Here is a 14,978-nt window from a genome sequence, read left to right as displayed (position 1 = left end):
CTTCCATTGTACCAGCTACTGTATCAAACACTGAGGATCAACAGTGAACAACGATATTAGTTTTTATTGAGTAATTGCTTTGTACTTGCTGTAAGTTCTGTAGATGTTTTGACTCAACAGTCACAATAGTGCTATGCTCATTTTGCATATAAGGAAACTAAGGAACAGAGGTTAAGTAATGTGCTCAAAGTCACAGATTTAATAAGTAGGGGAACCAAGATGCAAACCTAGCAGCCTGACCCCAGGCCCACACTTTTAACTACTATTCTATCCTGCCTCCCGACACAGCAGACAGAGAAGACCACGTGGTCAATGGTCTCAAGGGGTTTATATTAAACAAATAATTACAGATGTAATAAATATTACATAGCATAAGATGCTAGGGGAACATTCTACAGGAGACCAAACCTAATTTGAAGAGGACTGAAAAAGTGGAAACCAAGCAGGTACATGCTTAAAAATCCTCTTCCACCACATAACTATGTAAACTGTCTCTTAAAAGTTTAAAAGTTTTATTTTACACATTAGATCTTCAAAGCATCTATATTTTGGAATATAGTAGATATTGAGATCTAACCTTACCTTCCAGGTCAATTGGCCCTTTTACCATTATGTAATGTCCTTCTTTACGTCTTGTGACAGTATTTGACCTAAAGTCTATTTGTCTGATATAAGTATGACCACCCCTGCTCTCTTTGGGGTACCATTTGCATGGAATATCTTTTTCCGTCCTTAAAGTTTATAGCAATCTGTTTTAAAATGACAACAACTTCAATTGCATTCAAAAGCTCTACTCCTCTTCTCCTTTACCTCTCAGCCTCCTCACTTTATGTTATCATTGTCACAAATTACATTTTTTATATTATGTATCCATTAACATAGTTTTACAGTTATCTTTTGTGCTTTTTTTTTTTTTTTTTGGCGGTACGTGGTTGCTTTTTTTTTTTTTTTTTTTTGCGGTACGCGGGCCTCTCACTGTTGTGGCCTCTCCCGTTGCGGAGCACAGGCTCCGGACGCGCAGGCTCAGCGGCCATGGCTCACGGGCCCAGCCGCTCTGCGGCATGTGGGATCCTCCCGTACCGGGGCACGAACCCATGTCCCCTGCATCGGCAGGTGGACTCTCAACCATTGCACCACCAGGGAAGCCCTGTGCTTTTATCTTAAATTCCAAAATAGAATTAAAAGTGATTTCCTTACCACCATTAAGGTATTACAGGATTCTGAATTCATCTATTTACCTTTACTGGAGGTTTATATTTAATGCTTTTGTGTTGCTGTCTAACATCCTTTTATTTCCACTTTAAGGATTCCCTTTAACATTTCTTGTTAGGCAGGTCTAGTGGTGATGAACTCCATCAGCCTTTGTTTACCTGAGGAAGTCTTAATTTTGCCTTCACTTTGAAGGACAATTTTGTGGGATAGTATTCTTGGGTGGCATTTTTTTTTCAACATTTTGAATATATCATCCTACCTTCTTATAAGGTTCCTGCTGTGTAAGCCTCTGATAATTTTATGGGCGCTCTCTTATATATGATGTGTTGCTTTTCTCTTGCTGTAATATTTTAAATGAGCAGAAAGCCTTTTGGACTGTATATTGTTGTTAAATGGGTGTCTCTGTAGGGGATCAAGGTTCCGGGCTTCCCATTCTACCTTCTTACTGTTGTCACGCTCCACTTCTATTATTTTTAATGGGAAAATAGTTCTAAAATATGTATATTTACATACCTTATTGAGTTGAATACACAGAGCATAGCTGAACTTTTTTGTGTGACTCTGGACATTTTTTAAAACGTATTACAACAAACTACATGTATCCATGAGACATTATATTGAAAAACCAGTTGATCCTTGAATATTCCTAGGATTGACCCTGGGTTAAATCTTTTTTTTTATGCTGTTGTTGTTGTTATTAAATTGTCCTTTTTATGTTTAAATCATTTGTTTATCATAATAGAATATCAGAGGAAAACATTACCAACCTTGTGCTAGGTGCCAGAGGTTCTCCTTTGCCAGTCTCTGTGCGTTCTTCTACCTCACCTGGTCTTTTAGGTTGGGTGTGTAAAAGGAGCACATTGTGGCTTATTACTGCTTTGTTTTCTGGCCTATCTATTCAATGAACATTTCTGAGTTATATGTATTAAATCATTGGAGAGTACATATTCAATTTATCAAGTAGATGTGTATATGTTTTCATGTGTTGGAACATTAAAGGTCCATTTTGGTATATTTATTCTATGATACATACCTTTCTTTATGAATCACCTACATTTGATTTTCCGACGTGCTGGGTATGTGAAAATACTTCTCTATGGAATGTTTTTCTTATTATGTGCCCTTACAGGTGGTGTACTTAGCAACCTCCTGTGTGCTTTTCGGGATGTACTTGTTGGTGTGCTGGTAGGAATTGTTTTGGGAATGTTTACTCGATATTTTCCAAGTAGAGATCAGGTAAATAAAAAATAAACTATTGTTTGGAAGTACAGTATTTCTTTCAAAAGACATTTCTTTCAAAAATTTGAACTTTTAGAAGATCCATGAAATAATAAATTTAATATTTAGTTCTCTTTCTCCAAAAAAGGCCTCCAGTGCCTACTCTGCTTAAAACTGAGCACAGTTGTGATTGATCCAGGTCAGTGGCCCTAACCGAAGTCCCTGCTTCCTGATTAGGCAAATAAGGAATATCAGAAAAATGTACTTAATCCAGAGTACCTTCTCCATTCCATCCCACTCCTTTCTTCATTAAATTGCCTGTTGACTCCTGACATTTAAAAAAAAGTCTTTTTCCCTCAAACTTTACGTTGAACATTTTTGGAGAAATATATTCCCATTTATCTCTGCATATTTTCTGACTTAAATTCACTCCCTCTCCCTTTGACCAAGGACACACTATCAAACTCAACCCTTTCCTGCCCTAAAGGATATGCCATTACTCTTAGACTTCTGTAACTTCCATCTTAATTTCCCTGCAGTTATTGTCTTAGCTAAAAAGATATTCAGACATTTATCTTTAAGAATTCTTTGGATATGTTATATGGGACTACAGGTTATATGGGTCTCTTTTCTTTCCTTCTTCTCTTACAGTTAAAGTATTATAACCATTTTACTGATGTTAGTATCAGAGATATGGCAGAAGATGAAACTCAGTAATTGCAAATTTTGTCACTTGATACCAAGTTTGCTAAAATATGTGGTGAGAAAGTCAAAATTTTAGACATTATTCTATACAACATATGAAGACATGGTATCAAAGGGTCAATAATAAATGATAGATGATATGATAATTGTATTATATATTTAACATAAATTAATTTCCAAATATCTATCAAATTCTAGGGAGAGCTTGCAGTGAAGAGAGCATTTCTTATCTTGAGTATGTGCGTTTCTGCTGTCTTAGGCAGCCAGCGCATTGGTTTGCATACAGCTGGAGGATTATGCACACTAGTATTGAGTTTCATTGCAGGGACAAGTTGGTCCAAAGAAAAGGTGAATATTTTTAATACACCATTTTTTAAAAGATAAAATAACTGCATTTTTCTTACATCTATAATGGACATTTTAGGAAATCGCACTCTAGTTGGAAGATGTTCCATAAGTTTGTATCTTCAAGGAAGTGAATGAATCAGTCAAGGAAATAAAATACTTAGAAGAAGGACTACAACGCAATCAGAAGTTGAATTATCACATCAGGCCTTTCTCTTTTTCCCAAGTTTAATGCAATAGGATTATATAACTTTTATTGATTTAATTATTTTATTTATTAAAATTTTAGTTATACAATTAATACATGCAAATATGCTCATAAAATATTAAAACAGTAAGAAGGGGACTTCCCTGGTGGCGCAGTGGTTAAGAATCCGTCTGCTAATGCAGGGGACATGGATTCGAGCCCTGGTCCGGGAAGATCCCACATGCTGCAGAGCAACAAAGCCCATGCGCCACAACTGCTGAGCCTGCGCTCTAGAGCCTGCGAGCCACAACTACTGAAGCCCGCGCACCTAGAGCCTGTGCTCCGCAACAGGAGAAGCCACCGCAATGAGAAGCCTGCTCACCGCAATGAAGAGTAGCACCCGCTCACCTCAACTAAAAGAAAGCCCGCACGCAGCAAGGAAGACCCAATGCAACCAAATATAAATAAATAAATAAATAAATTTATTTTAAAAATAATAATTAAAAAAAATAAAACAGTAAGAAGGCCCACATATGGAATACAATGTAAAAGACTCCCTTTCCCCCACCATTGCCAAATATCAAATCCCCTTCCCAGATCATTTCCTCTAATCACTCCTCTATCTGTAGACAGATCACTTCCATGTTTTGTTATTACAAACAGTACTTCCATGAACAATCCAATTCATGTGTGGTTTTGCAAATGTATAAGTACTTCTGAAGGAATAGATTTCTAGAAGTGGAATGGCTGGATTTAGAAATTGTACATTTCTATTTTGATGGGTACTGCCAAATTATCCCTAAAAAGGATTTTATTTACACTGTTCACTACCAGCGGTGTAGGAGAGTCTCTAATACCTAAACCCATCAACAATCTTGGGTATTATCAATTGTTTTTTTTTTTTTAACAATCTGATGGGTAAGAAACTATATTACATTGTTATTCTTTATTTATATTTCTCTGATTAGTAGTGGAGTAAGCTTCTATCCATATATTCTTTTATAACTACTTATTCATATTCTTTGCCCATTTTTAAATTGGTTTATTAGCCTTTTTGTTCCTAATTTATAGAGTTTCTTTATATGTTAGGGCTACTAATTCTTTGTTGTCTATATGTTGCGTGTAATTTTTGCTTATCTTCAACTTTTTTTTTGATGTCTTTTGTATGGCAGTAAAATTTCCTATAGTCAAATCTGTCAGTTTTTCCTTTTTGGTTTGGGTTCTGCATCTTGTTTAAGAAAAATTTTTTCATCCAAGATTATGAGATTATAAACATTATAACATCTTATATATTATCATCTAATACTTTGGTCGTTTGTTTTGTTTTTCATTTAGTTCTTTAATCCCTCTGGAATCTATTTTTGTGAATGATGTGAGGTAAGGATGTACATGTGTGTGTTTATATATATGTATTCATAGACATACATATATATATACACATACATATATATATGCATATGAATTGTATCGTCTATTTTTGCCAAAGTATTTATTGATTAATCCATCAATTATTCAATGACTTTTTAAGTGTCTCTTTTAACATGTGCTAAACTCCTATATATATATATATATATATATATATATGTATATATAAATTTACTTCTGGAATCTATTTAAACTTATCTATTTCTATGCCAATACCACTCTTTTTTTTTTTTTGGCGGTACGTGGGCCTCTCACTGTTGTGGCCTCTCCCGTTGCGGAGCACAGGCTCCGGGCGCGCAGGCTCAGCGGCCATGGCTCACGGGCCCAGCCGCTCCGTGGCATGTGGGATCTTCCCGGACCAGGGCACGAACCCGCGTCCCCTGCATCGGCAGGCGGACTCTCAACCACTGTGCCACCAGGGAAGCCCAATACCACTCTATTTTAAATCACTGTAGTTTTATGTCTCAAAATCTATATAGGAGATTCCCTCTTATTATACCTATTTTTAAATTATTTCTTGGCTGTTCCTGCCCATATTCTTTCTTAGATAAATTTTAGAATCAGCTTGAGAACTTCCCTATCCAAAAATCATATGGGCATTTTGTTTAGCATTCTGATAAATTCATAATTATAAGAGAAATTAAATCACTAATAATAAATTACAAATAAATGAAAACTACTGGTTTGTTTACATGATAAAGGAAATCAAATAGTAAAGAATAAATAGATTTTAAAGATTAAAAGTAACAACTAGGATAATGTGCTACAAAGAAGAAAGAGTAATATTGATTTTCTTTTGTTACTTCCTTTTTTAAACTTACTTTTATAAATGGCAACCAGAAAACCTAGTCATAAGGGGAGTAGTTATGAAGATAGTTTATGCCTCAAACAAAGGATATTAAAGTTTTATGTATCTCCACCTGTAAAAAAAGATAAACCCAGACTGAGACTAAAATCTCTTCATCCAAATTCCTGGAAAAGAGCCAGAGTACTGTTATGTCGCTAGGGGCATTTCCTATAACCGTGTAATTGTGGAAGCAGCACTGGGGGGATTCATTCCCAGAAAGGGAAGCCAGGCAGGCAATCAAGTTAGAATCTATTAAATGTTTTGGTTTGGTTTTAAGGAGAAAGTAACTTTGATGTTTTCAATATGGCTCCTTTGGAAGCAGGCCTAACAGATTACCAGAATTTTTTTCCTAGTTGTTTAGGACCTATCAGGATTCACTTTCATGGGATTTGGTCCCAGGATAATTTTTAGTGGAGGTTTTCCCAACTCATTTTTGAGAGCTGAAATGTCTGAATGATCTTGAGTATGTTCTCATCAGGCATGATGTAGTTCTATCTCTGTTCAGTTGCCTTACAAACCAAAGGTAGAACTCTTACTGTACCATCAGAACATGTGTGGAACTTCAAAGACCTTACTTGTTCCATGACAGAATTAACCAAATAATATTTTTATTTTATTGCTTTGTAGATTTCTTTTAATCAAATTCTACCTAGGTGTTTGTATAAAAGAATTAACCTACTCATTTAATTTTTATTGTTTTAACATTTCTTCTACAAATAAAATATCTTAAGTTTATTAAATGTTAAGAGAGACTTTAAACTTCTGAAATGCAAATAATTATATGTGTCACAATAACTGAAAATTTATTACCCTTTTCTACAGATTAGAGTCCAAAAAATTATTCAAACTGCATGGAATATTTTTCAACCTCTTCTTTTCGGTTTGGTTGGAGCGGAAGTATCTGTCACATCTCTTAAATCAAATGCTATTGGTAAGAATGATTAGAGGCACAAAAATATAAGATTTGAAAATATTTAAGAAAACTTTGAATAATTTTTATTTACAACATGTCTTTGAATGCTACAAGGACCTTCTTCAGAAGTACATGTGTAACATACATTTGTTCTTCCTTTATCCTGTACGCTCTTTGTAACCAAAGACAACCCTGAATATCTTCCCTGAGTGATCTGAGGAAATGGAGATTAGAAATTTTTCTGAGGGGAAATATTGGATACCATTAGCATCTTTTGAATACTTTCATTTATAGTAAAAGTTCAACATCTGTTAGCTCAGAATTAAATAAATGTAATTTATCTTATTTTTCACCATACCTCCACCATCATATCATCTCTTGCACTTTACATAGAAGCCTCAATCATATTTGTATTTTTATGATTATTGTTTTTACTTTAAAAAATAAAGGTATACAGAGACACTAGCCCTAAAATGCTTTCAACCCATTTACAAATCATATCTCTAGGCATAAAGAACCACTATTTCCCAAATATTGTGTTATTCATGTTTGTTTTTATCTGTTGTAGGCATTTGTGTTATTACACTGAGTTTGGCATTATTGGTTCGAATTTCTTTTACATTTGTATTGATGTCTTTTGCTGGTTTTAATTTTAAGGAGAAAATATTTATTGCTTTATCGTGGATGCCCAAAGCTACAGTCCAAGTAAGAACATATTAAGTCATTCTAATTATTTTAATGTTGATTTTTTTTTAAAATTCTAAATGAAAAAAACATCCAGTCACAAAATATGGGCCATTAATCTTACTTTTAAAATGTTTGATTGATCGTAACTACTCATTAAAATTAATGTAATCTTTAAGAAACTCACTTTTAAAAGCAATTTTTCTGAAATTGAAAAGTGTGCTTTTAATGACAAATACTTCCTAAACTTACAAAAACATTTTTCTATTTTCCCAAGATATAAAATAAGAGTATATCTGAATGCGCTGAAAAGGGCACATCATTACTTCTGGGCGTTCCTGCCAAATACACATAACGTCAATCTTATCATGAGAAAACATTAGACAAAAGCAAAGTGAGAGACAGTGTGCAAAATTGACCAGTACTCTTCAAAAGTGTCAAGGTCATGTAAGACAAAGACAGACTAAGGATCTGTCTCCCATAAAAGGAGACCAAGGAAACACTTACTAAATGCAGTGGATTTAGTTCAGGCATGGTCCAAAAAAAAGGACATTAGTTGGACAGTTGTTGAAATTTGAATGAGGTCTCTAGATTAGTGTATGTGTGTGTGTATATATATAATATATATTATATCAGTGTTAATTTTCTGATTTTTGGTTATTGTACTGTGGTCATACAAGAGTTAACATTTGGGAAATCTGGATGAAGGGTATATAGAAAGTCTTTGTATTACTTTTACAACTTATTTGTGAGTCCAAAATCACATAAGAAGCCCCAGAAAGTGAATGAACTTGGGGGTGGGGGGTAGGGAGCAGCAACTCTATGCATGGGGAGGAGCTGGTTGTGGGGCTGTAGGATGCTCTGAGGAGTGCTTTTCCTTTAGGTATCAGAGTGTGAGGTGTCAGATTTGCATTATATTTAAATCATTGTTTAAATCTTAAAAAAAAAAACACCTTTTTTTGATTATTAAAAAAAAGAGTATATCTGAAAATTGGAATTTTTGCATTTTGCTGAATATTGTAGAGCTAAGTGTTACGATTTTAAACTAGAGACATGTTGATTCTTTTTAAAATATATCTTTCCTATGCCTGCCACCCACTCTACCATACATGAATGCACATATATTATTTTTAATTATATATTTAATTTGTATGACTATTTGATTGATGACTGAATCTCCCCACTAGATTATATAGGAAGGATAGGAACAGTGCTTGTTTTTTCTGTTATTCTTTTTCCCTAGCACTTAACACAGTGCCTAACATGCAGGAGGTACACAATAAATAAGCATTGCATGCCTACAAGAATGAATGATGAATGAATGAAAGAGAGAGAAGAGCCAGACCTTGTAGTTTTGCTCTCGGATTCAGTGATAAGGTATTGCTACTTATTGTCAGACTGTTTAACCTGGCAATATAATGTCTTGATTTCCTGAGATTTTCTCCATTGTTATTCCAAAACAGAAGCTTGTGAGTTTCCATGCAACAAAACTCTCTATATGTCATGGTTAGAAAAGCAGGTCCTTGGGACCAGGCTGCCTATTTTGAATACCATGTTACTTGCCTATAACCTTAGGCAAGTTACTTTGTAACGTCTCAGTGCCCAGTGTATAGATTCCAAACCTCTTGTCAGTTTTACTGTATCACACTGCCTCCCAGTAGTAAGAACAAGAAGACAGACAACAAAATCCTAAAGAACTGTAAGAAACCTTAGCATTTTGTGTTGTCTCATTGTAGCCAGGAACCTAGTGGTACATGGTAAAGGCAAATATGCAAAGCTCTGGTTTAGGTGAAACTCCTAAGGTTCTGAAAATAATGTGAGCACTCAAAAAATATATTTAAACAGGGGAAAGCTGAGATGACAAGAAAACAAAAACAGCCCCCAAATGTCTGCACACTGGTTTGTCACTTTTTCACTCTCCTTCCAGATATATTTGCTAGGAAGAACATAGGATTGATGAGTAATTTATGAAAATTCTTCAACACTTTGTCTTGTCTCTTTTCTAGTAGTCTAGTGCTAGGTGTTATTTGTTTTAACAGGGCTATTTACTTTTATTATATGTTAACTCCATTTAACATTTTTCTTTATGCCTCATCTTTTTCTCCTCTAAATGTAGGCTGTTTTAGGTCCTCTGGCTCTAGAAAGAGCAAGAATCAGTGCACCCCATTTGGAACCATATTCGAAGGATGTGATGACAATAGCTTTTCTAGCCATCTTGATCGCAGCTCCAAATGGAGCTCTAATTATTGGCATTCTGGGACCTAAAGTACTTACTCGCCATGATCCAAACAAAATGAAAGTGGAATTAGCAGGATTAGAACTTCATTAAAAAGTTGATTTGCCACCACCTGCCTGCTTCTCTTAATGAATTCTCTTACATGAGAGAAAAATTAAAAAGTACAAATATGTGGAGACTACACAGAACCAAGGAGTTACTAAATATATGATTTCACTACAGGTGTTTCCTATGACTTTTTATTCCAAAGTTAATTTAATAAAAATAATATAAAATAGAATGCCTTGTTAGTATTTATGTATTTCAAGAACAAAGTAAATTTATAAATACCCTAGGAAAGTTGAAAGGACTCTATCAGGTTGGATTTACTGTCACAATACAAACTAAGCATAATAAAAATGACAGAAAGATAAGATAGTATAAGTCTCTAAATAGGAGTAGAACTCTCCATCAGGTTAGTAATTCAGTTAAAAAGATTACCAGAAAAAAGAAATAAAAATGACAAGAATAAAACACACCAAATTTAAGTGGGTCAACTGAATGCATTTTAAATTCTGGTTTCACTACAGTTTATACAGTGCTTTTCACCTGCATCCCATCACTTGGCTACATAATTTGTGGGGCCCAGTGAAAAATAAAAAATGTGGGACCCCTTGTTTCAAAAACAGGGAAAAAGTGCAGTTAAAAGAATTAAAGTGTTTCCCTTTAGACTATTTTATTACGCACACAATATCATAAGAACAATAGTGACACATGACATGACAACATACACTTACAAATTGTAAAAATAAACTTTTGGTGTCATAATGTATATAATACAACAAATAATAGCTTATTAACATGATAGCTTGGTGATAAGATTTTCCTGGCTGCTTCTGTGCAAATTTGTGTATTAGGTTCATCAAAATTTATACTTTTAGCCACTCATTTTCAATCGATATGATGGAAAGTGACATCAGTTGCTCTTGACAAAGGCACGATCACAAAACATTTTTGATAATTTTTCATTTTGAGAAGGAACTTTCTGCTGATACAACCATGATTGGAGCTGTTAAGAGTATTGTACAAGCTGTGATCACATCGGGATACATTTCTGATAAATTATTTTGAAATACAAATTCTAGTACATCTACAGCTGATGATTCTCGCAGAACGCTTTTTTCTAAAAAGATTTAACTCTTCATACAAATCAGTTTCATGTAAGCCTGAATTTAGTTTTAGATGTAAATGTATGCAATGATACATTGTAAATGTATCAGTGTATACAATGATATTTTCATGTTTACTGTCGGACATTTCCTGTAACTTCTGGAGGTTATACCGGAAACCAAAAGTGGCTTCATGACTTGTATATAGTTCAATCACCTATTTATGCATTCTTTCGCTATACCTTGAATTACAAGGGAAATTTATTTTTAAATTGTCTTCCTCTTTAATCATTGGTTCATCAAAGCTTGATATGGATATAGTGTTTTTTACCATCAAATGTGACAACGTTTACGTTTAATTTCTATTTATAAGCCTTTGGATATTCGTAGCATTACAATAGCTTTCAAAACCAGAGATTCTAAGTCCACTGACGAGTTCTAATAACTCCTGGCATGCTGTATTGCAATGTCCATGTGTTTACTTCAATTCTGTAATAATTTACTGACAAAGTTTACTGCCTGAGCCCCTGCAGTTCCTACCCTGGCCCTCAGGCCAGAGAGTTAATGTTTATGTAGGTCCCCCCAGGACAGGCTCCAGGGATAGCGTTCCTCATCTCTCCTAGTGTCTCTCACTGATGCCACCATCACCACCAGCAACCCAGGCCTAGGTCCCAGCCCCGGCCACCCCCTATCCAGGACCCCACAGTGCCCCAGGCCACCCCAGGCATATGTGTGTGTGTGTAGCCCAGCAACCAAGCTAACTGCTTGGAGCACTGCCCACTGTGCCTGTGTGCACTGCAACCTGGCAAATCCCATGTGCATACTGTGTTGTCCTGCCAGACGTCAATTACAAAGCACAAGTTCAAAGAAAAAATTACTGACTTTCAAGATGGCAACAGCAAAGCATTAAACGAAGTCCTTCTGAGAGTGGGACTCTGAGACTTGAGAGGTTGCACACCTGTGAAGCCAGCCATGATGACCATCCTGGCTAATATTTACTGAACTCCCCACATGCCAGACCTGGTGTAGGAAGCCATGTAATCCTCACAACGATCCGATGAGGTCCTGCTATCATCCCCATTTTACAGATGGGGAAACAGCGTCCTGAAGGTAAAGTGACTTACCCAGGGTCACACAGCTAGCAAGTGGCAGTGTCTGCACACCCAGTCTGGCTCCAGAGCCAGTGCTCCTAACAGCTCAGCTGTACTTCTACTTCATTCTACAGCGGGAGGATTATCAACTACCTCTACTCTCAGAGTTCTCAGTGTCTCATCCAGCACAGCCCATCCCTGCAGGCAGGCAGAGCTAGATGCCCAGCCCAGGTTTCTTGCCTCCCAGAGTGAAGAGAGGAAAGAGTTCAGGCCAGGACTCCAACCTGCTCAGTCATAGATTCCGGTAATTGTACCTAAGGGGCCTGCAGTGAGGATGCCCAAGAAAGATTTATTTAACTGTAGCCATGACCTATTAGGAAGTCCTGAAATCAATTTGGTGGGCTGTGCCCAACAGTTTTAAAATATGAAATAGAAAAGAAGACAAAGTGTCAGAGTGTACCCCTGAAGTAGCGTGACTATTGTTTTGCATGGGTTCAGTGTTAACTCTATTTGTGTGTGCTGGGTCACACATCAATTCTATTTCTTTCTGTGCCTCCTTGAACACAAGTCCAGCTCAGATAATTACGTTTCAGCTCTGCTGGCCAGGGGGCATACCCAGTACAGTTGTCACTCCTGCAGTCTGAGGGCACCGTGGTCTCGTTGTGAGCCCCATCACCCCCAGTGATCTGGTTTCCCTGGGTACTTCGTGCAGAGGCTGGGCCCGGGCCTGTGGAGGCAACCCTCCTGGAGGGCCTCAGTGACTGGATCTGGAGGAAGTCAGATTTCTGGGCCAAGACTTGGGTTGAGGAGGGCGGGGCACCTAGAAGGAGGCTCCACTGAGCTCCTGCATCTGGACCTCTCTGCATCTGGACTACCCCAATAGCATCATCCCCCACCCCAGCCCCGCATCCCATCTAGGACAGTGGCATGGGGTCCTGCACTGCCAGCGCCCTGGAGGGGCGTGAGAAACATAAACCCAAGCCAGACCCCGTGGTGCCTGGGGAATGGAGTCACTTCAGCAAAGAGGCTCGGCCGTGGGGACGAGCATGAGACAGGCGACACACTCAGCACCTGTCAGGTGGTCGATCAAGGTCTTATTGTCACCATGAGTCCCAGAACGGATCCTGGCAGAGCGGTTGTCAGGGACAACAGGCACATCCACGTCCAGAGCCCCTGCAGCTTGCAGGCCCTGTGCAGGGTGCCTTATAAGGCACAGCTCCTTGGTGCTGGCATTGACCCCACCAGGTGTTGACATTCCCGTTTTACAGAGCAGAAAACTGAGGCTCAAGGAGGAAACGCCTTGCTCAGAATCCCGCAGCTGCTAAGTGGAGATAATACACGTCAGGGTGCATTTGGGCATTCAGACTTGAAGTGTTAGACCCGGGCTAGTCCAGCTCCCTTGCAGCAAGTGGGGAAACAGAAATGAAAGGATGGGCTCCAGGCCCCGCAGGGTTTTGGAAGCAGAGCTGAGGCTAGAATCAACCTTGCCCACCATCCATGGGTAAAGTTTCCACCTGCACCCGAGGAGGCCCGCCCTGCCTCTCTTAGGACCTGCCATCGCCTGCTTCTCTTGCTTTGGTGAAAAAGTCAGGGCCTCGGATCCTGGGACCTGGATATAGTTCAGGGGCCACCACCAATGTGCTGTGCAGCCTCCTGGGAAAAATCCACATGTTTTCCTGCCGATAAAATGAAGGGGCTGAGCTTGGTGAGTTACACAGCCAGCAAGGCATGCGTGTTAGGGCCGTCAGATAAAATTTGAGTGTCCAGTTAAAATTTTCTGAACGATTTTTCAGTATGTCCTCAATAATACTTCGTGGGACATACTTATACTAAAAGTCATTGTTTATCTGAATCCAAATTTAACTAGTGTCCTGTATTTTTATTTGCTAAATCTGGCAGTCTTCTTCGTGGTCTAATTTGGATAATCTGGGTGTTCTTATTCAGCAAGATTCAGGGAGTGTGACTTTGAGCTGTAGGTAAATGTGGGACAGGGTAACTAGGGAGGGAGGGACTGAGTTGTTTGGAAAGAGGCAGATGACCTTCCTCCTGCAAAGCAGCTACCAGTCCTGTAGGCCAATGCGGTTAAAGCAAAGAGCTGAACTTCCATAGGATACAGTTGTGATGGAAACCAAATCTGGCCCCCTTGCCAACAGCATCTCATCTCGGGCCAATTACTGGGCTCCTGTCTTTCCATAAGTAGGTAAGTGGCTCAAGCAGAGCTGCCTTGCGAGGGCACTGGGTGCATTAAGTGAAATGTGTACAAAGCACCAGGTACAGAGCAGGCTTTCAACAGCACTAGAGCAGCAGCTATCACCCCGGCTGAATGCTGCCATAAACAGGCTCGGAGACACTCCATCATCATCTGCTGAGCAGAGAGTCGCTGGGCTCCTCCACAAGGACGCTGGCCAGACTGCACACAGACCTCCACAGGATCACAGCAAGCTGGCTTCCTCCTCTAGAAATGGTGTCCACTGGGGCTTGCCCTCTGCCCTCCCATTTCTTCTCTAACTCCTTTTTCCTCACTAACCCAAACCAACTTTGCTCTGGGTGGTCCTGTTTTCACCTAAAATACATTTCCCAGCCTCCCTTGCAGCTGTCCTGGCCAAATGCCACCATCTTGGTCCCTGAGATACACGTGGAAGTTGCTTTCTGAAAACTCTTCTAGAAAGTGGGGCTTCCTGGAAGCTCTTTGTAAAAGGAGGCTGACCATCTGGAGCCTCCCTTTTGCCCTGCCCTTTGCCCCCAGCATGCCTGGAGTGCAGAAGCAACGCTGGAGGTTGGAGAGCTGCCCTGGGGGCAAGGGATATACGCACAAGAGCCAGCGCTGGAGGGAACTGAGTAGAAAGAGGTGTCTGGGCCCCTCTGGGAAGCTGCTGTCCCTGTCCCTGCTGCTCACTGCTGGACCTTTTGTTATGTGGTGAAGCCACTGTGATCGGGTCTTTGCTTCAGGCAGGCAGACCTAGTCCC

General features: G+C 38.7%; 1 protein-coding gene across 1 annotated transcript in view; it reads left to right on the top strand.

The window, feature by feature from the left end:
• Nucleotides 1-10,052, top strand: part of SLC9B2 (solute carrier family 9 member B2) — a 117,733-nt gene extending 107,681 nt beyond the window's left edge. Inside the window, exons 17-21 of the mRNA XM_060148533.1 lie at nt 2,342-2,448; nt 3,334-3,483; nt 6,762-6,870; nt 7,421-7,557; nt 9,653-10,052. Of these exons, the coding sequence (XP_060004516.1) occupies nt 2,342-2,448; nt 3,334-3,483; nt 6,762-6,870; nt 7,421-7,557; nt 9,653-9,865 (716 nt within the window). The 3' untranslated portion in view covers nt 9,866-10,052. The remainder of the gene's footprint in view (nt 1-2,341; nt 2,449-3,333; nt 3,484-6,761; nt 6,871-7,420; nt 7,558-9,652) is intronic.
• Nucleotides 10,053-14,978: the final 4,926 nt, after the last annotated feature.

The sequence above is a fragment of the Lagenorhynchus albirostris genome, chromosome 4 (assembly GCF_949774975.1).
Source record: "Lagenorhynchus albirostris chromosome 4, mLagAlb1.1, whole genome shotgun sequence".
Taxonomy (NCBI): Eukaryota; Metazoa; Chordata; class Mammalia; order Artiodactyla; family Delphinidae; genus Lagenorhynchus; species Lagenorhynchus albirostris.
Note: the sequence above shows the minus strand (reverse complement) of the source record. Positions and strands in the feature narration are given on the sequence as shown.